The 20,567-nt window shown below is 45.7% G+C and overlaps 1 protein-coding gene across 1 annotated transcript in view; it reads right to left on the minus strand.

The window, feature by feature from the left end:
- The window catches only part of DOCK3 (dedicator of cytokinesis 3), a gene marked incomplete at both ends in the record, with an annotated part of 169,496 nt that extends 149,322 nt beyond the window's left edge, over positions 1-20,174 (minus strand). The window contains 2 exons of the mRNA XM_079540482.1: positions 3,565-3,648; positions 20,138-20,174. Coding sequence (XP_079396608.1) covers positions 3,565-3,648; positions 20,138-20,174 — 121 coding nt within the window. The remainder of the gene's footprint in view (positions 1-3,564; positions 3,649-20,137) is intronic.
- Between the last annotated feature and the right edge of the window lie 393 nt (positions 20,175-20,567).

The raw sequence follows: 20,567 nt of genomic DNA on the forward strand, positions 1-20,567 counted from the left end.
TTGTGACTTCCTGCAGTTCCCTTTCAGCTACACAAAAACCTCCAGCATCACCTTATGCCCGTCCTCTTAAGCCTCAAAATAAGAATTTACTTGAAAAAAACCTGATTTCTTTACAACAACTGTACAAAAAATACTCTATTATGACAGGATAACTATTTTCTTGAATACTTAATTTGATGATTACATTTAACAATCAGATTATGAAATTGCTTGGTAGCTAGCACTGTGATGGCTGTACAGCTGATAACTAGCACTTGAACTGTGTTTAGCTTTCATACCATTATGAAATTATAATTAAATTATGCATATTGTGGATCTTATAGATCTGGTAGATTACGTATTTAATACATAAATGCATCTTAGCTTCTTATTCTGAATTTTAGACGAATAAGTCTTTCCAGCCTTATGAGTAACCCCCGGACCTGCAGGACAGCTACCTTTTGTACACGCTGGCCAATCAATAGTTGCTGCTACCAGTTAACCTGCACGTAAGCTGCTTGCAGGCTGTGTGCACCTCGCACTATGCACTGACCTAGAGGAGGGCTGGCAGCAATGAGCAGTGAGAGCTGCCTGACCAAAGGCACCCGCTGCCCAGAGCAGCCTGCTGTGACAGATGGAGCAGCTCCCAACTCCCACCCAGCCTGTGACAGCAGGGCCACAGCAGCACAGCTGGATGTCAGCATTTCATCTTGGCCTCAGCCACAGAGGCAGCCATCCAGAAGCCATCCCTGCTCTTCAAAGTAGTCGGGCAATATTTTCCATAGCAGCTATGTGGGTCCAGGTGAATTCTGCTCCCCAGACAAACAAAAGGCAGAGGAAAATGGCCATCTCACTGGAGGCTTGGAAGCATAGCACAGACACCGCTCTCAGGCACAGAGTTCTCAGAACTGCAAAACAAACCAACCAATGCTAACTCGCAGGTGTCCCACACACCAAAAGCCTTCATTTGGCCACACTGTCACTGCTGGATGCTAACTACATTACACATAGGGCTTATCAACACTGCTACTAACACAGAAATTAAACCATGCAGTTCTTAAAAAGTCACACAACTACAATGTAAAAGAAAGGATTTGCTCGTGTGTTATCAGTTAACATTCATTACTGTCAGTGTTATTAGCCTTAAACTCCACTGCACACACATGCATGCACATACACACATACAGACCCGTATGTGTGCGCATGCGAGCACATCTGTTCCTCTGCCCTGCAAATACACACAAGGCTCAGCTGCAGAGCTACACAAGAACATAGGAAATTCTCTCTTCTATTCAGTGTGTTCAAAATGCAACAGCTGCTTTCTACACCAGTCGCTATGACATAGTCCTTGCTGTAACAGTTATTCAGTAGCTCATTATCATTAGAAATACATATGTTCAGAAGCACAGGTAACACTGCTTTTTATCTATGTTGGAACTCTTCAGCAAGTCTCAGAAATCCTTCTCCATGTCACTAGCATACCTGTGTGCATGTCAATCCTTTCAACACTCATTTGCATGAGTTAACATCAATTTACCCACTCCATTCAAAAGAATCCCCAGCAATTAACGCAGAGCATAAGAACTAGTACAATTCACTCTAACCAAGGATGCTGTTAAGCAGTGGCTCAGGCTGACTGGGGGTTCCAGAGCTCACTTGGTGCTACCCACACTCCACAGGGCTGCCCAGAGAAGCTGTCTAGCCCTGTGCCCATAGCTCTGAGGGACTCACAGCCTCCATGGGAAACCCATACTCAGTACTTGCACAGCCCAGAAGTGTTTGCTGATGCTCAGGGAGGGCATTACTGAAATGATAGAGGAGTTCCATGTTGTGCAGTTCCAGATGTAGCAAAATTAACATATCTTTTTTAGGTATATAAAGTCCGTGCCAAAAGCTCCTTGAAGGAGAGGAAAAAAAAAACAAGACAGGATAGCGTGCTTAAAAAACAAACAACACAGGTGCACTAAAGCCTCCTCCACACAGCAGAATGCATACTACCATACACAGGGTCTTTCCTTCCACAACGATCTGAAGACTGACACAAACTGCCTTTGAGGAACTGTCTTCAAAATTACTGGCAAAGGAAAAACACAGAGCCCAATTACTGTAACACTGTGAAGAGATGGACTGGATTATCCTTTTGCTTTCCTGTAAGCAAGCTGCTCCTTTTTTTCCCTCAGTTTTGGAAGTTTTCCCACAATTTTGGAAGTTTAGGCGAAATTGTTTGAAAACATCATGCCTGCTTTCAACAATATCACTGTTTTCCCTTAGAGTTCTACTATTCTTTTCAAGTATCTTCTCCTGAGCTTGCGGTGTTCACAAGACCTGGCAAAGCAACCGCAATCAACACCACTGTCTGAACAAAGCTTGGCCCATTGCACCACTCTGTTTTTAAATAAAATATTATCAATTTGCATGTGCAAACCAGGTGTATTGTTTACAACACGCTTCTCCATGGATTAAGCATCAACACTGAACTGCAAAACTCATTCAAAGCTTTATAGGCATAGGTGAGGAAGCCACCACTTTCCTAAGACTCACAAATATTCGCTTACTTTTTCACAGAAGAGCTCACTCAGCAGCTAAACAAACAAAACCCCTGAATGCATGAGGAAAACCTCAAGAGCAAAAGACAGTTTTAGGCATGAGAGAAAAAAAAAAGCAGTCATCTGACAACCAGGCAGGAGGTTTATATAGGAGCTCTAGCACTGAAGATGAAATAGGAAAGTAAACTGAACAAACACAAAAACAAAACCACAGTTTTGTGGAATGTGAATTTGGAATTCAGATTTGTGAATCTGGGTTCTGAATTTGTTTTTAAATGCTTCAGGATTAAGGTTATATTATTCAATCTGAGACTACAGAGAAACATCCCTATACTGTACATTGTCAGCCTCTCTCTCAATAAAAATGTTTTATACCACTTGCTTACTCTGAATGTTAGGATAAAAAGCGTTCTCTTTTAAATGCAACAACTTCAGCCAGATTAGCCCCAGGAATACAAGCAAGGGATTGGGAAGTGCAGTTTATTCACACACAAGAACCGTAGTTATAGCTGTAATGTCAACAGTGGCATTCTCCTTCAGGAACAAAACGTGGGACAAAGCATGCTCTTCTCTCTAAATCTCTATTCTCTAGTTTATTTCCAGTACTGCTACTAAATTGCATCCCTCTATTTCACACCTAATGTTTTTTGTGTGTTCAGATATTCCTAAGCAATAAACGTCGGTACGCTTCATTGAAACACGTAACAGCAACATTTAGAAAATACAGCTAAAAAAAACCACAGACTACACTTTGTGATGAAAATTTCTTGCAAGACCCAATTACAACACAACAATCAGGTCAGGGTTCAAGATTTTCTGGACAGATGGTTAACTTAAAACACACTGACCCCCTATCAGACTGGATTAGTGCCAGAAGCACTCAGCCTTTCCTACAAAAAGTGGGTCAGGCTAGTTCTTTATCCAAGTGCTTTGATTTGATGCATTATTATTCCTGAGCAACGTACTAAAATCTGCCATATTAAAATATTTTTACATTCTTACATAGCAAATAGGATTGCCTCCTAGGCACCACACTTACCTTCACACTTCTCCAGGATCTGCACGGTCTCCCCCAGCTCCAGGACCAAGCCTTGCGGCACAGCTCCTCGGAAGCTGCATATCACTAAAGGGTGGGGAAAAAAGAGAGAGAAACATATGAGGGTTGAACCTGAGCGTGAATTTTCCTTCTAAGCATAGCACTTCAGCTCATTCCCTACATAAAAATAGCTATTACACAGCTGCCCAGAAAACCTGTCAGCCAACTTCTCCGCATCACATACCTTCATTTCAGCCCTTATCACAAGTTAAGCTCAGCAGTGACATAAAAGCTGCGTTATCAGACTTCTGATTCAAGCAAGTCTCGATCACTTCAATCACCAACTCCAAATTCATACTAGACACAAAACCTTCCTTGTCTCACTTCTTACTCTACACAACGCATCAGAACACACAGACCTAACTTCAAAGAAAATAACGAAGTGCTGTAATCAATTTCCTTCAAGTTGCAACCACTGCAATTAACATTTGTGCAGCTAATATACCAGGAAAATCCTACACTGATGCATATTATGATGCTGAACTGGATACCCTGAAGAATACAACAGAATCTGTATTTTTCAAGAACTGCCAGGCTAAACTTCTGAAACATTTTCCAAGGTAATTTAATTAACTCAATTTTAAGCACAAATTTAAAAGCCATGATTCATTCCCCACTCCCATGTCTGCCCACACGAACTCACACAGGCACAGCCATAACGCAGCCACCCAAGCCCTTTGCCCTAAGCACAGAGGCCCAGCGCCCATGGACCAGCTGCACCTGCACACAGCACAGCGCCGCTGCTGGGAACCCAAGGGCTGAGACCACAACCTGCAGTGAGCACCGGCCTTTCCCAGTGCAAGAGAATGCTCCCCTTGAAATAGAAGCGCTCAGCTGCAGCTGAAATGTCTCACTGTGATGATGGTGCTGCAGTTCATCTCCACCCTGAATACAGAAAATACCCTTTCTGTATCAAAGACACTGAATCCCTGGAGCTGCTTTGTGCAGACTGCCAGCAGCTAACCAGAAAGCCAAGCAATGCAGCAACTGGACCCACCCTGCAGTAATGGAGAACTCACCCACCAAGAATTCACAACTGTAGTCTTCAATCAATGAAAATCACCTCGTGCTTCTCCCAGCAGCCGCCTAATGGTTCACCAGCAGGCCACCATCAGAGCTCTGGCAACTTCTCCTTGCCCCTCCCGCAATCCACATAAATGACCTTTAAATGCTGATTATTATCTTTTTTCTTAATGGGGAATAATGACTTGCATATATTTAGGCCTATAAGAAATCATTCTAATAGATTTGTTAATTCATAAAAGGAAACTGTTTATTTATTAGATGTTTCTACTGGCAACAAAGAAAACCTCGTCAGGGCTGTACTGCATCGATGCAGCGTGAGCTCTGCAGGATTCAGGGTGCTCTCCACTCAGAGCCCTTTGCTTAAGCCCACCTGACTCAGAAGAAAAAGGAAAAACAAAATGCAGAGAACAGAAGTGAATTTTGCCCATCATCTATGGGTACAATCTGGATGTCCATTCTCAATTGGAACTTAAGTTCTCAAATAATAAAATTATCCACCCCACATTCCTCAATGTCCATACAGCAACATGCAAAAGAGCTCCTTCATAAATAAATTTGTGGGCTATGCCAATCTGCTGCGTTGGACAATTTCAATCACCAATAAGGTATGCAAATAGCCAGATAGATACTTTCAGAGTAACAGACACTGAATCTCAAGAGATTTTCAGCCACACTAATGTAAGTGCACCAAAGTAAGCTGACCGGATGCAACAAGCTGTATCTTGTCCAACTATTCTGCACAACCCACAATTTATCACCTCTGAAATCAAAAAATAACAGTAAAAATAGCTGCTGACTGTGACAGAATCCCAGAACTCTGTGGCTGCTTTGCAGTCTGATATGTGACTCCAAAGATTATTGCCAAAGTTACGGATGTTGCCTTTTTAATAAATAAAAACTTATTATGCAACACAATCTTATTTACAAAGTGACTTCTAGGCATGCAGTTCTTCTCTGCAGTGTTACTTGAAAGGAGCAAACACAAATATGGGTGGGAAATACAGAACAGCTGAGACCTTCAAAGGAAAATAATTTACAGATGGGCTCCAGTGTCTGACTTCCATGCTTCCCACAGAGCAATCCTTCAGAGCACCTCCAAAGCACCCATCACTTGAGCAGACCCCATCATCTGTCCCCAGAGGGAAGCAGAAACGCACCTCCAGAACAGCCCGGCAGCAAAGCAGGGTTTTGCTTTGGGTGGCTTTTCCCCACCACTCACCAGGTATCAGCAACACCTCCCAGACTCTAGTCAGAACGCTGAAACACACAGCATCTACTTCCAGGTATTAAACCCCTTCTCATCAGCCAAGTTTGTAAGGATGCCATAGAATTTAGTTCCAGCCAGCAGTTAAACCAGAACATGGGGAAAGCTTTGGCCACACACAGTAACCATCACCAGGACAAAAATGCCTTAACTGTGCTGCTTGAACTGCTGGGCCACAGCAAGAGAAATGCCTTCCTCTGCAAATTGTAATGAGAAAGGCACAAACTCACCTGCACAGCAGGATAACCTCCAGCTATGGCAGAGAATAGGAAGAGACCAGGGGTGTAACATACAGGAACACGGAAAAATAGTTTGGAAATCTGAAGACCAAACAGGAGAGGACACACTCAGAAATGTTCCCCTAGCTTAGGGAAAGGCCCTGACACAGTGCGAGCAGCTGCATTACCATTTACCTGCAGTAAGAGAAATGGTTTCAAAGGAACAGTATTAAAGGGTGCACAGGTGTGGCACCTTCAGAAAGAGCAGGTATGTTTTCACACAGCTAAGCGATTCTTCACAATGGGTAATTAAAGGAGCTGCTCACTATATGGATGAGAAAGATCCAGTCAGAGCAACCCACCAGGATTTTAGAAAAGGGGCTGCTTTGAAACACCCTCTATCTAAAGCTCTTGCAGAAACTGAGCTAGTCTGTGATAAAGGAGGAAGGCATTTGCATGGATCAGAAACTAGTAAAGAGAGAAAGCTGCTTTATTTCTGAGACTGACCAGGAAGCTCTAAGGGGATCCGTGTTGAAGCCTGTTCTTAATAAAATATTTCTAAGTGATCTAGAAAAGCTGGGAAGTAGCCAAGTGACTGAGTTCTGCTGCTACGAGGGGTGACGCTGCGCTGCAGAAGGACCTAGCAGGAACACACGCTGTAGACAGATGCCATTCAGTCCATCTACATAGGGATGAACAATCCTAACCTCACATCTAACCCACAATCTCTCACCTTGCTCCCACCACTCTGAGCAGAAGCCCAGGACTGACATTAACAATCCCTAGCATCAGCTCAGGCACCTCCAAACCCTCCCTGCATGGCACAGCAGAACACTATCCTGGGAAAAATAGGCAAGACAACTACATACATGCTGGGTAACATTCACAGCAAACCGCCACATGCCAGTTTTCCTCTTTACCAAAAACATATCCTTTGCCACAAAGGACAGAACACCATATGGAAAGGTTGAAAGAAGTGAGACAAGATGCTGCAAACATGGCACAAGAGCTTTTACACAATGAGTTATTAACCAGGATAGGATGCTTCCACTGGTAAGACTGACAGCTGAGAGGGATGCAGAGCATAACTCATGGGTGTCCAACCTTCTGGCTCGCCTGGGCCACTGCAGAGTAAAAAGGAATTGTCTTGGTCTGTATATAAAATAGCCAGTGTATAAGTAACAAAACTTTTTCTTTCTTTTTTTCTTTTTTTCTTTTTTTTTTTACATTTTTATTAGAAGATTAAAGAAGGACAGTAGCAAAAATGAAACTAGTGGGGTAAGTGACCTTGTTTTTGTGACACAAATGCATCAGACTGGCTCAATGGAGGTGGCTGCTATTCTTACTGAGTTTTCGAGGTGCACAGAGATTTCTGATGAAATTTTATTCTTGCTGCACGTCATCTGTGATAATTCATCTTCACAAATGCATGGACTGCCAAAAAGCAATGACATGAATGAGGTGTGACTGGCAAGTGAGGGACATTTATCTCTGCTAAGATGTGGCAAATAAAAGTCCAGCTGGAGAACTGATCAGATTTTTTAGTTTAATATCTGATTACAACTCCATACATTCCATTTGAAAATTTGCAGGTATTGACCAAAAACAGAGCTGCAAATATACAAACAAACAAAAAAAAAGAATATTTTTTCAGCACTCTTGAAGTCTATTCTCAAATTCCCTTATCAAATGGAAGGCAAAGCTCCATGTTTTTTGCTGCTCACAGGACTGCATTCAGCCAGCACATCAGAACACATTAATTTATTTGCCAAAACTGCAGTTATGCAGGGCTGCTCTGCAGGAAAAGCCACAATGGACTGGGGTAGGGGGCAGCTGCAGGACGAACTTGTCGTGCGTAGCTGCTAAGTTGCACTGAACACATCAGTGGGGAACAGGTCACCCATCCCTTCCAGTACAAAGAGCAGAGCTATGTCAAACAAAACGGCTGAAATGGATTCAGAACTTTAAACAAAGTACCATTCAATGCAGGGCAGAGTTAAACTGTGAAACTCCACACAAGATGGCACTGCATGTTAAAAAGAAACAAGATCTTCTAAAACCAAAAGGAAACAGGACAAATTAATGGATGCATGCCACCTCAGGTCCAGCAGCTCCCTGACCCAGAGTACTGAAGCCAATGGGATGCCTTCCCAGGCCCTAGCACGCTTTGCTCCTCCACTGGAAACACATACTGCAGGTCACTGCCAAGGGGAGACCAAAGGAGCTGAATGTTGGCTGGGCTGACAGGACCCCTCCCACACTGCCCTTAAGGAAACCCAAATCAAGCTTCTGTTGTCCCTCGTTACTGATTTGTGACCTTACCTGAACACTATTAAGGCAGACAGAGGATACAATTCACCGTTAGAGAAACATTAGATTTCATGTCTCATTATTACCCTCTGCTGCCCAGCCAGACAACAGAACTGCTTTCACTTCTGCGGTGGCACAGTTGATAATATACCTTGCTTTCTGAAATTGCTTCTTATCCAATTTCTATGTCCCAGCTTCCCCACCCAGGCTCACCTGGGCCTCAATGCTACCACAGATCATTTTTCTTCTCAAATGGATTACATCAACTGCATGATAAACTTAGTAAGAGAACTGTGCCACATTTTTATGTGAGCAGTGGGAGAAGATGAAAGGAAAAAAGGAAAATACCCCAGTGCTGTGCAGTACAGCACAGCCATGTGTGGGCTTGAGCACCATCCAACTGCATCACCGCTCCCAAAGAGCAGTTTTCTCTGTGCGTAAGTGTAAAACTGCTTTGCAGCACTATGTACTGGTACAGGTATGCACCCTGAGCCCATGCTGCAGTTCTTATGTTCTTATTCTTTTGCAACCTGTTTCCACACATCACGCTAAAGCCTACAAAAATATTTTGAGGTTGCATAATGAACTGTTCACATCACAAAATACAGCTCAGCCCACAGTAAGTCACTGTTTGCTTTCATAAGGGAACAGGGCCTTCTCCCTCCATACATTCCCAAACATAACAGTGAAAATCAGAAGTATTTACTTAAACGAGGGATGAGAAACAACACTGGTTCAAGAGATTTTTTCCATGCTTCCATTGCTCCCTTTGCCTTCTTCAGACCTCAGTTTTTCTCATCATAAAGTTGGACTTTCTTTTTTTGCCTTTGCTTTATTTCTCACATGTTCTCTTCCACAGTGGAAATCACTGCTGCTCGAACATACCCACTGTATGCCAGAAGTAACATTTCACACTACCAGCAGCAACCACTTGTATTTTTCTGTTCGTATTTCACAGGCCCCGTAGAAGAGTATAAAGCCATTAGCTTCACAATGGATGTGGTCCATGCCACAGCCTGCACATGGCTTTTGTCTGCTTGCTTCATTTGTCAAAGCAATAGTAAACTTCGCCCCAAATGTTTCTGATTCCTTTAATTCAAAAATGTTAGAGTGGGTCACTCTGGAAATCACTAATTAAAGCGATTAGAAGTATATCAGAAAATACTTCCAACTCCCTTTTACTGCTTTATAATGCATGTCCAAACTTGAGGAAGGTTGCTGAGGAAGAGATACACCAGTGGCATTTCCTCACCAGGGGAGATCTCTGGCTATTTCTCACCACACGTAAGGAGTTCAAGCATTTCTTACACAGTCTTACGTGACAGACTGCAGTTCTAACACCACATTCAACTACTGATAGTTCTCACCATTACTAGCCATGTCAATACAAGCCGACCTCTGAGACTGCCTCTAGGATTGACTGCTCCTGAAGATCATGTCATTATTCCAGATGACTATGGATTATGCTGAGGATGTATCTTTTACCTAAACAGCTTTTTTAGTATGAATACATGTATTGGAAACATCTACTATCAAACAGTATAAGCTAGTTTTAACAGATGAATAAGATGAACTTTATCTTCTCCCATGAAGCACTCACACAATACAGCCCCCACATAAACTAGGGGAGAGCAGTAAACCCAATACCTTTCCCTTAACAGAGGCCAGAACAAGGAGGTGAGGGAAAGGCATGAGAACAAAGATGCAGCTTTGCACAACTTGAGAACGTTGGGATTGGGACTCCCTAAGGCAGAGATTCTCACTAGCATTAGAATTTACACATGTATAAAACAGCATGTCTCCAGACCCACCCAGATGTTTTCTCACAACTTTAATACCCACATCACCCCAGGACTGCACACTTCAACCATGCATCACATAGAAAACACTTCTATTTGTTCAGATCCGGCATTCCCAGCACCTCTGCCTTGTATTAAAAGAAAGAGCAAACAATTTCAGTTCTTCCTGTCCACAGCATTTATAATTTCAGAATCCTCTGGCCTCTAAGAAATGTATTTTCCAATTATTTGAGTCTTCGTACTTGCATACTGTAGACAGGGAAAAGTCTCTCAGTCACAGCAATATGACAAGAAGACACTCACCCAATGGCCAACATCTAGCTTCACCTGCTAGCAAGGCACCTGTGCTACACAACCCCCTGCAGGGGGAAAGGACCCCTACAGCCCAAACCTGCCAGCATCAGCCTCACAGAACTGCAGCCCTTCTGCCTACAAAGAGGAGTTGTTCCTGCAAACAGAACACTGTAGGCCTGATTGTTTAAAAGGCCAAAGAATAGATTATGAAGGAAAAAAGACCTTCAGATTTTTATCAGAAATTAAAAGTCATTACAACTGATTTTTTTGAGGAACAGCTTGATGAAGCCTGGCAGCAACAGAGCTTCCCCTGTCAGACCCAGATGATAATTTGACAAGGGAACAGAACCCTGGGGCAATTTAGATGAAAATGTTCTCATTTCATTCTACAAATACCTGGAAGAGCATCTTCACCCTCACAATATACCCTCCTAGTATCTGCATGACCGATTATTTGTCAGAAATTAATTTGAGACAGCCAAAGCTACATGCAAGATCAGGCCCCACTCAGCAGGTACATTTACAGAGAAAACTAGAAACAAACACCTCCAGAATGCTCTGCTGGTGAGGTAAGAAGGACAACACAAAGAGGTTCAGTACGAGGGAAAGGATGAGCCCAGCTACAGCCTCAAGAAGCTGCTACCCAGGTACACGCAGGGTGTGCAGGAGGGGATCTCAGTATGCTGGCGCACACTCCGCAGAACAGAGCTCTAATCCGATTGGAACTGCCAGGCACTAATGTAATACACACACACAGCAAAAAAAGATTATCAAAAGCTGATTAAAAGCCATCCAAACGTTACAATAGGAGAGAAGGGATTAAACAGACTCGCCTCAGAAGAGAGCTAAAGAATTTTTTGACCTTATTAATGGTCTTTATGAACTTCTACGGCAAACCCTGAAGAAAAAAATACTGCAGAATCGAAGGGAATCTGCTAAATGCGAGGCACTGAGTATTACCCAAATTACAGCACAATTAAGTGAAGGTATTTGGGGCCAGCCAGCAGTTGCTAGGCAGCAGTTGCTGCTGCCAGGATGCTGCGTGGTGCACACGGAGCCAGGAGCCGCCGGCAGCGCAGCCCTGCAGCAGCACATCCTTGCAGGCAGGCCTGCTGCCATCGCACGGCACTGCAGGGCGCGCGGCTGCCTAGCAACGCCGCCTCCTCCTCCTGAGTCATGGTAGGAAAATAGTTGTGCAAAAAAAGAAACAGATGCCTGAGAAGAAAGGTGATCAATAACTAGCAAAGTGAATTATTGCGAGCATCCTTCCCCCACCCTCTGAGACAAAAATAGAGATTAGGCTCAAAAATCAGGAGCTGTTTAAAATAGTTTTGCAAATCCTGGTGTCGAGAAGTGGAATTGAAACAAAAAGCCCACAGCGGTGTCCACTTTCTTACTTATATTAAGGAGCTGACTTTGAGCTCCCAGCCCTGCAGGCACCAGTCCTGGTCGCTCACCCCTCCCACATGCATCGACACCCAGCTAACAGCCCCCCCGTTCTCTCCTGGGGGAACAGAAGTCCCCACCCATACGTCATTCCCTCTACATGGAAAGAACATGGCAACCCCTTTTCATCCCCTTAGGGCAGGGACAGGGGCTGCCTCATGCCAGCCTACAAAGGGGAGAATCCCACCCCTTGTGGTGCTGCTCTGCACCATTCCTCGCCAACAGCGTGAGCCAGCAAGAGCTCCAGTGTGCTGCTGCACACCAGGAGACACAACAAGAAACCAGCTCAGGACCAGCTGCCCTGGACAACAGAGGTGGCACTGCCTCCCCAGGCAGCCTGCTCAAACACTTGGCTGCAGGTGGTAACAGAACTCATCTCGTGTCCCTGACAGTAAGTCACTGCTGCTCCCTGCCTACCACTGAGCAGCCCTGAGGAGCGGCAGTGCTGCCTTCCCCACAACTCCCCAAAAAGCAAGAAGCCACAAACAGGCCCCTTCCGGCCCTCCTTGCCCACCCCAGCCCCCCATTCTACACCATCTACACCATACAACTGCCAGCCCTGCTGGCTAATTGCCAAGTAACTCTATCACGTGAAGTTACCTTGGTAGTTCCAATCTATTTGCACATTCCCCATCAGGAGAAGGTGGGACAAAGAAGGTAGATAAGAGTACATTTAGCTTCTGCACCCCAGCTGATAGCCCTAGCTGAAATATCATAGCCTACACAGTCTGCAACACAAGAACTTGGGGAGATCTGAAGATGGCCCGCAACACTGCTAAGAAACCTCTCAAGTCACACATGAAAACTTTCAAGTTTGGTCATGTGTTTCCTACCAAACTTTCAGTAAGTGACGTATTTACCTGACAGAGCAGGAGATGCTTTCCTCACAGAATCGTTCTCTCTTCTCATCTCGACTCCAGCAAACGGACATCATTTAATGCTACCAACATCATCTGACACACAACCAAAATCTTCTTTTTTCCTTACTGCATCCCCCACCCAAGTTGAAATAATTCATTTATTTTCTAACCAAAAACAAATTAATTAAAAACAAACAAACAATGCACAAAAAATGGCACCTCCTGACAGCCCCGGACACTTGAACATTGGCGGAACAAACAGCGATGTGAGCACAGGGAGGCGGTGGGTGGTGCGTTTCAGCAGTGGTGACAGTGACATGACAGACAAGGCACATTCTGGTCAGCCATGCACAGCTGTCACAACATGAAATGAAGAGCACCTTAATCTGTTCATCCGTGCAAATCTACTGAAGGTGGTGACTGAGCTAAAAAATGCTGTTTTGTAGCTGAGAATGTGCTCTACATTCAGTAGAGCACAGTGTTATTGTGCTCTTTGTATCTATTGCTGTTTCCATGGAAATACACAGGCAGCATTACTTTCAGAGCAAACTAAGTGGTTTTTGCAGTAATTTGTGTATTTTGGGGGAATTTTTCTCCCATGCTGGCTGACACTGCCTTACTTGTGCCTGTGCTCCTCCCCTGCACACATGTGACAAAGCCCTGCACCCAAGTTACACCAAGGAGAACACAATGAGGTGAGGCAGGCCACCTCGTGCAGCTATTGCCACAGGCAAGCATCCCCTGTGAGGAAGAGCACAGGCAGAACAGACAGCATCAGCCTCCCAGCACCAGGTCCTGCTGCCAGGAGCACATCCAGCAGTGCCCAGCAGCCCCTACTTAACCCATCTGCAGTGCTCTCCTGTGCCACATCTCCTGACAGGGCAGCCCATATCACATGTCCTTCAGCACCATGAAGGATGGGGTGTTGGAGTGCACACAAACAGGCCTGTAAAAAGCCACTACTGCTTTCAACCCGCTCCTGCTCAGCCAGCGGTTCCTTTGGGTCCGACATGTATGCAAGGCTTCATTAACGAGATCAGAAGACAGAAAGGGGAAGAGTATTAACCGCTGGCAAAATCATCTGGACATAAGCTGGCTAACTCACCGACTTGCATTTAAAAAAAAAAAAAAAAAGCAAATTTAGAAAAAAAAAATTAACCACTACTGCCAACACTAACACTGTGCATAAGCTTACTTACATCACAAGATCTAGAGAAACCTTTGTTTCTGTGTCAGAGTGCTGATATGAGTTTATCACTGACAGCAGAACGACCTGCCACAGCTCTCCTTAAGGCCCAGTGCTCCAAAGCCTGCTGGGCCCACAGCTATCAGCCTTCCTACTGCCTTCACTGGGTTTTGACTAGAGACTGTTTAAAATAACACAGGTTACAAGTCTAAGAGGAAGGAACTACAGTTGCAGAGAGCCTAAGGGATGCTTCCAGGACCTCAGTGCAGATTACCGAGTTGATTTTAGTTTCCAAACACCTGATGGGAGATTTGATTCTATCATCAGTCACTTGGTTGAGGTCTTCCATCTCTCTATCTTGAAGCTCAGTGTGCACACAGATTTTGAAACAGAATAAGAGTAAAATGTAGTGGTATTCAAATTGATTCATAACAAAAGCAATCAGCACACCTGCCTTTGAACAAGATGCTACTTCATGCTTCCTTCAGCCTCTTACACAGTGAAAATTGCAACTGAGAAAGCAAAACAAGCTTTATCAACCTACAAATCACCCAATATTTTTATCTGAAGCATGAGAAGTTGCAGCAAAATCTGTAACAGCTGAATAAGCCTTCAGACTTTCAATTCCTTCGTCAGTGTTCTCACGCCCACACCTGAGAAGATTTCCCATTTCATCCCATATACATATAAATCCTATATATGACTCTGATTGTAGCAAGGACTGGAGGTCATCGGGCATCTACAGCTCTTTCCCACCAGAACTATTGCAAACCACTGAGTAACATCCAAATCAGAAAAACTGCTGTAGGTCCATCTCATGTGCTCATGAAGATAAGGAGAAGAACCATCCTTCCTCATTCCCAAAGATCCTCTTTCTGTGGGCATTTAAATGCCAGCAAATAACGTCGCTGAGACTATTCCTGAGCACAGCTACGCAAAAGAAGTAAACCAATGAACTTGTTTCTTGGACAAACACAAAGCCTATACACCTACAAACAGGCACTTATATTCCCATTCCCTTTCACACGCAACCCCAGGACAAAGCCAGGCAGTGCCAGTCTCTCCCAGCCCCATTCCTGCCCACAAAGCGCCTCCTGGTCGCTCCACACTCGCACTAACAGCTCCCCTCCATGTCCTCCAGAAAACAAACAAGTTGGACTAGAAAAACTCTTGAGAGAACTTTATTATCTATTCTTCTCAGCAAGTCAGCAGCTACTTATTTGCTCTCGTATTGCAAATCACTAGAAAATTCTTCCTTTCCCATCCCATCAGCAACTTCCATAACATTTGTAGGAAGCGTATGTCTGAGACTGCCAACTCCCACCATAAAACGTTGCTCACCACTGGTGGAGAGATACTGGTAGGTGAGGACAGATAGCTCGAACACCTGAGGATTGCCATCCTTAGGAAGTGAGCCTGATTATTTTCTTCCCATCCCACCAGCAAACAGCAGAAGTCCTGAGGGTGTTGGCCAAACACATCCCACAGCATAACTATGAGCAAAGCGCTCTGAGAAACATCAAAGCAACAAAAGTTAGAACCCATACTGCAACACTCCAACTCCTCACAGCAGCAGCACACAACATTCCATACAAACCACACAATAAACTGCAAAAATAAGTGCCCAATCCCTTGCTTTCACACACTATCTGAAAACCTTCCTTTCAACCTTATTTCTCCTGTAGCTAGAAAAGCTTGGCAAGCTTCTAGCATAATGCGGGCAGCTAGCATTCAGATGATCGCAAACTAGTATTAGGTCACTTCTCATCCAGCTCTGCAGACCAGTTTTTCACACAAATAGCTATGCTGTCATCTGGTTGCTGTTTTCTAAGGTAAATGAGCCAAGACACATTCATCTCTTCCCACAAAACAGCATATTCAATCCCAGGTTATCTCAGTAACAGAAGTACAGACGTACCAAACTGCAACCGCACTGCTTGCTCCATTAAATGAAGCCTCGCTAGGCTTTCCTGTCTATACTGAAAGTCTCTGCTGTCACACACCTCAGGAGCTGTTCTTTTCCGGAGGCATTTCAAGGGGTGATTCATTTCTCATTCGGTCAAATAACATTTATGTACTTCTTCCATAACCCCTGACCAATGAATTCATTTGCTCATTCTCAGGTTCACAAAGAAAAACCGTTCTTCAGGTCAATATAATGGAACTCAGTACTACTCAGCGCACCGACCACCCAGTTTTCCAGACAAGTCAGCAAGTCCACAGCTACTACCACCATCTCCCAGATAACTGTTACTCTGAGGTTTATGAGCACATCCCTCTCTATGGCTTCGGTCCCAAAGCACATCACTGAAGAATATCCTTAGTCACGTCCCTGCTGCTGCCAGACTGTTACAGCTGCTGGCAGCAAGGTAAAGAGAAGATGGAATACAATCTACATCCCACAACACAGAACCCAGCTGCAGTGCCTGATATTGCTTCCCAACTCGTCAACTCACAGAACCATAGAGCAGCTCGGGTTGGAAGGGACCTCCCAGCCCCCTCCCTACCATGGGCTGGCTGACCCAGCAGACCAGGCCAACCAGATCCCCTCCACCAAACATGGAAAACTACCCAATTTTGGAGAGGCTTTTCTCCATCTCTCTGAAACCTTTCATTTTAAACATGTAATAAACTGCTTCAGCAATGCAGGGAAGCTGCAACGTCAATCACCTCAAAGCACTCCTTCACCTACCCACCGCCTAACACGTGAGGGGGTGAGAACTGAGCATGATGACAGGAGCTCCATGGGGGCAAGGCAGACCTTTTCTAAGTTTTACAGTCTTGCTTTTCCATACGTTACTATGAGTCGCAAGATGTGCAAACCAACAAATAGCAGCAGGGGAAAAAAATGAAGATACCAATCAAAAAGCAGAAGCTGCAGTACAGAACTGTAACTAGGACACTGAGATGCTCCTCCAGCCTTTCTTAGCAGCAAGGGAAGCATTTGTTTTGTGCATTCATGCTTAAAGACTTACTTCTTATTCTCACCAATGAAATAATGAAAATAAATACACAAAACTCACTTTGTGCAAACAAAGCAATCGACAGATTTTAAGCCAGTAACTCTGAACAAAACAGCAGCAGTTGCTGTTCATGCAGGCAGGTTTTCCTGCTTCCCTGTGATTTAGCATCCACACGTTTAGCATGGCCAGCCACAAAGTACAGGATCAACTACATATATCTTAGGTTTGGGCTTGTTTTTGATCATCACCTAAACGTGCTCCTTGCAAATATAAAGCAGCAAAAATTTGCAGCTTAATTTAATTAATCAGCTCACAAGCATTTGCTAAACTTTAAATAGCAGTTATTTATTAGAGGGATCTCTTTCACTTGCTTAGCTTTTTCTTTTAATTCATTGTTATTACAGAATATTTGCTTTAGAAGCTTAGTGCTTTGAGAGGCTGCTTTAGAACCACATGAACACTAGGGGGCTGGAGAGTTCGTTATCTGCAATAACCCACTCGGAGTGCTGAGCAGCACTGTGTACAAGGACTGTGCCCAGCAGTGCCCACAGGAGAGTGCTGCCAACCCCAGGACGTGTGTTCCCAATGCAAGCTGGGAGCACAGGCACTGCTTACAAGCACTGCTACAAAGAGCTGAAGGGAAAGTCGCAGCAGACTACAGGCAGTAGCAGGGAGGAAGAACTTCAGCTGCGTCAGTGCAGTTTTTCCACTTCTTTATTTTGAATATCCCGAGCGATTTTTGAGCAACTTTGCTGCAAAAGCATGTGAGGAGTTGTGTGCAAGCCAGGCAGTGCTGCACTGAGCTGCAGGCATCCAAGGCTTCTTCAGCTGCAGCTGAAGGCACAAGAACTTCGGAACTCCCAGAAAGCTGCTGATGTTCCATCAATAACTTTAATGAATTCTCATGCAGTAACGAGTCGGCGTTGCTATGAAGGGTGCCAGCAAGCATGTGACAAATGTCTCTTGAAACTCTTTGAATGCCACCGCAGAATACAAAACCCTTCTGTATCAACATGTTGAGAGGGGAAACGTGGCATCTTCCTGAAAAAAGTCTACATAAATGTTACGGACTCGTGGCTTTCCCATCGGTATTTCACATCATAAGACCATGCAGAGCATTGGGAGTTAAAGAGGTAATGCTGCAGTTTCATGGACTGTCGACGTATTTCATCATTTGTCACCCAGGGTGAAACGAGAGGAATGCACAAAGCAAGAGTTACTTTCAATAAAGAGAACTGCATCCAAATTATCTACATCACGGCACAGCGTTGCTGTGCCCAAAGCACAGAGCAGGCAGCCAAGCCTGCCCAGGGACACCGCTGTATTTCACCAGAGAGCCGCGCTTTGTGTTGCAGGAGTAGGACACATACTGCCCCCCCCAACAGGGATGTGACACACACTGCCCTAGTGCAAAGGCACATCAGAAACATTTCAGAGCTTGAGGAGTACATGGGAAAAAGCTCACCGGGTTTCTTGGGATGGACAGTGCTGAATAAAAACAAATTAATAAAGCCCAAGAGATAAGCTTACACCAGTAACTTGTACAAAGAAAATTCCTTTAGCACACACTCTTTTGTTTGTGAAGCAGGAATAACTTAAATTAGCAAGATTTCAAGAGATCAGAATCTACTTTGTTTCCCTTTTATGTTTTTGGCAACGCATCTCCCAACAAAACGACACCTACACGTTCTGCAGCACAGCACAACCGACTCGTGAGGGCTAACAGAGCTCCCTGTGTGGCCCCAGCACCGCTCTCACCTGTGGCACAAAACTCCCCATACGAGTGGCATTTCCCACCCACCCTCACTGGCCAAGCACAGCTCAAACCTCTGAGTCCCAAACCCACTGTGCCAGCATCTCACAGCTAGGAAAAACGACCACATAAAGGAGGAAAACCAACACGACATGAAAGATGAAGCATACACTGCAACAACACCTGCAAGTTTAGCACCAGGACAAGAGGGCTGGCTTTCCACCAGGGCTTCACATATGAGCAAGTTTCAGATACTTTGCATCCTCCAAACAACCACACAAAGCGCAATGCAATTTGTTAATTTTTACATAATCCTGGTGATTACATATTGCCCCACAGCTTCTCATCTAACACACACCACACTCGATTGCTCGGGTTTTTTTGTTTTTTTTGTTTGTTTGTTTGTTTTCTAAACAAAAATTCTGAAATAATCTGTTTATTACAGAAGCCGGGTGGCACACCAAGCCAAATCCATGCTGCACAGGGTGCTACCCTAACCTAAAGCATTCCGGTGCATTCTTGCTGCCTGCTGGCACCTTCAGAATTTGCTTTAAGCATCACCAGCACTGCGACTTCTAACTATGTGTGTGCCGGCCGTCCAAAGCCCACATCAGCAGCACGGGTCGGATCTTTGTAGCAAGGCAGAGGGTATTTTTCACATTTGCAGAAACCAACGACCCATGGCGGAACTTAAAAAACCCTATATGGACCATTGCTAAGTATAATGAGGTGTTTCAGAAGCCAACCAGGCACACGCTGCCTACTTTTATTGTTATTACACAGCAAATATCTTGCAACCCATTTCAAAACACATGCTAAAGCAAAATAAAAGCGAAGATCAACGAAGCGGGCGTTTTCCTTTGGCGATGCACCGCACTTCCACGCCTACCAGAAACCTCGCACCGCATTCGCGGCCCTAGCAATAAAAAAATAAATAAATAAATAAATAAAAAACAAAAAAAAAACAAAAAAAAAACAACCAAAGCCACCGGCGGTGCTCTCAGGAATCGGCGCATAGCCCCGGCAGAGCGCTACGAGCGGCGGCAGCAGCGGAACGCGGCCGTCCCCGTGTCTCCATCTCCCCATCACCTGCCCATCATCTCCCGCCCCGAGCCCCCGGCCCGCTCCCGCCGCAGGTGCGCCGCTGCCGCCCCCTAACGCCACGGCCGCGGAGCCCAGCCCCACATAAACAGCACGGCGGCGGATGAAGGCGCGGAGGAAAGGGAACGGCGCGTTCGGGGGACGAAGGGCTGAGCGACGCGTTCTCTGCCGGCGGGCGCCATCGGGCCCCGGAGCAGACGGCGCCCCGAGGCCGGGCACGGCGGCAGGCGGTGCCGGGGGATGGCAGGGCAGCGCAAGGGGGACGGGGGCAGGTGTGGGGTGTCGGCGGCACCTACCCACGCCGTATTTCTCCTCCTCGGTCGGGCTCCACATGGTGCTGGCGCTGCGGCGGCCGCCGGCCGCGGGTCCCCTGGGCAGAGCGGGGCGGGCGAGCGCCGCTCATGGAACGGGGGCGGCTGCCGCTCCTCCTCCCTCAGCGGGGGCGCAGCTCCGCGGCCGCCGCAGCGCGGCCCTCGCCTCAGGCTGCCCTCTGGGGGATCCGAGAGGGGCTGAGGGGGGGGCGGGGGGAGGTCGCCCCCCTCCCGCCCGCCCGCGCGCAGACGGCTGCGGCCGCGCTTCACCTCAGCGCTCGCCGCCGGCCCGGCAGCTCTTCCAGCGCGGCCCCGCCGAGCTCCGCGGCCCCGAGCCCCGCCGTTCCTGTCACCGCCGTCGTTGTCGTCGCCGCCGCCGCCGCCCCCGAAGGACTCGCGCTACCGCGCCCCCCCG

This window comes from Tetrao urogallus (assembly GCF_951394365.1).
Source record: "Tetrao urogallus genome assembly, chromosome: 10".
NCBI lineage: Eukaryota > Metazoa > Chordata > Aves > Galliformes > Phasianidae > Tetrao > Tetrao urogallus.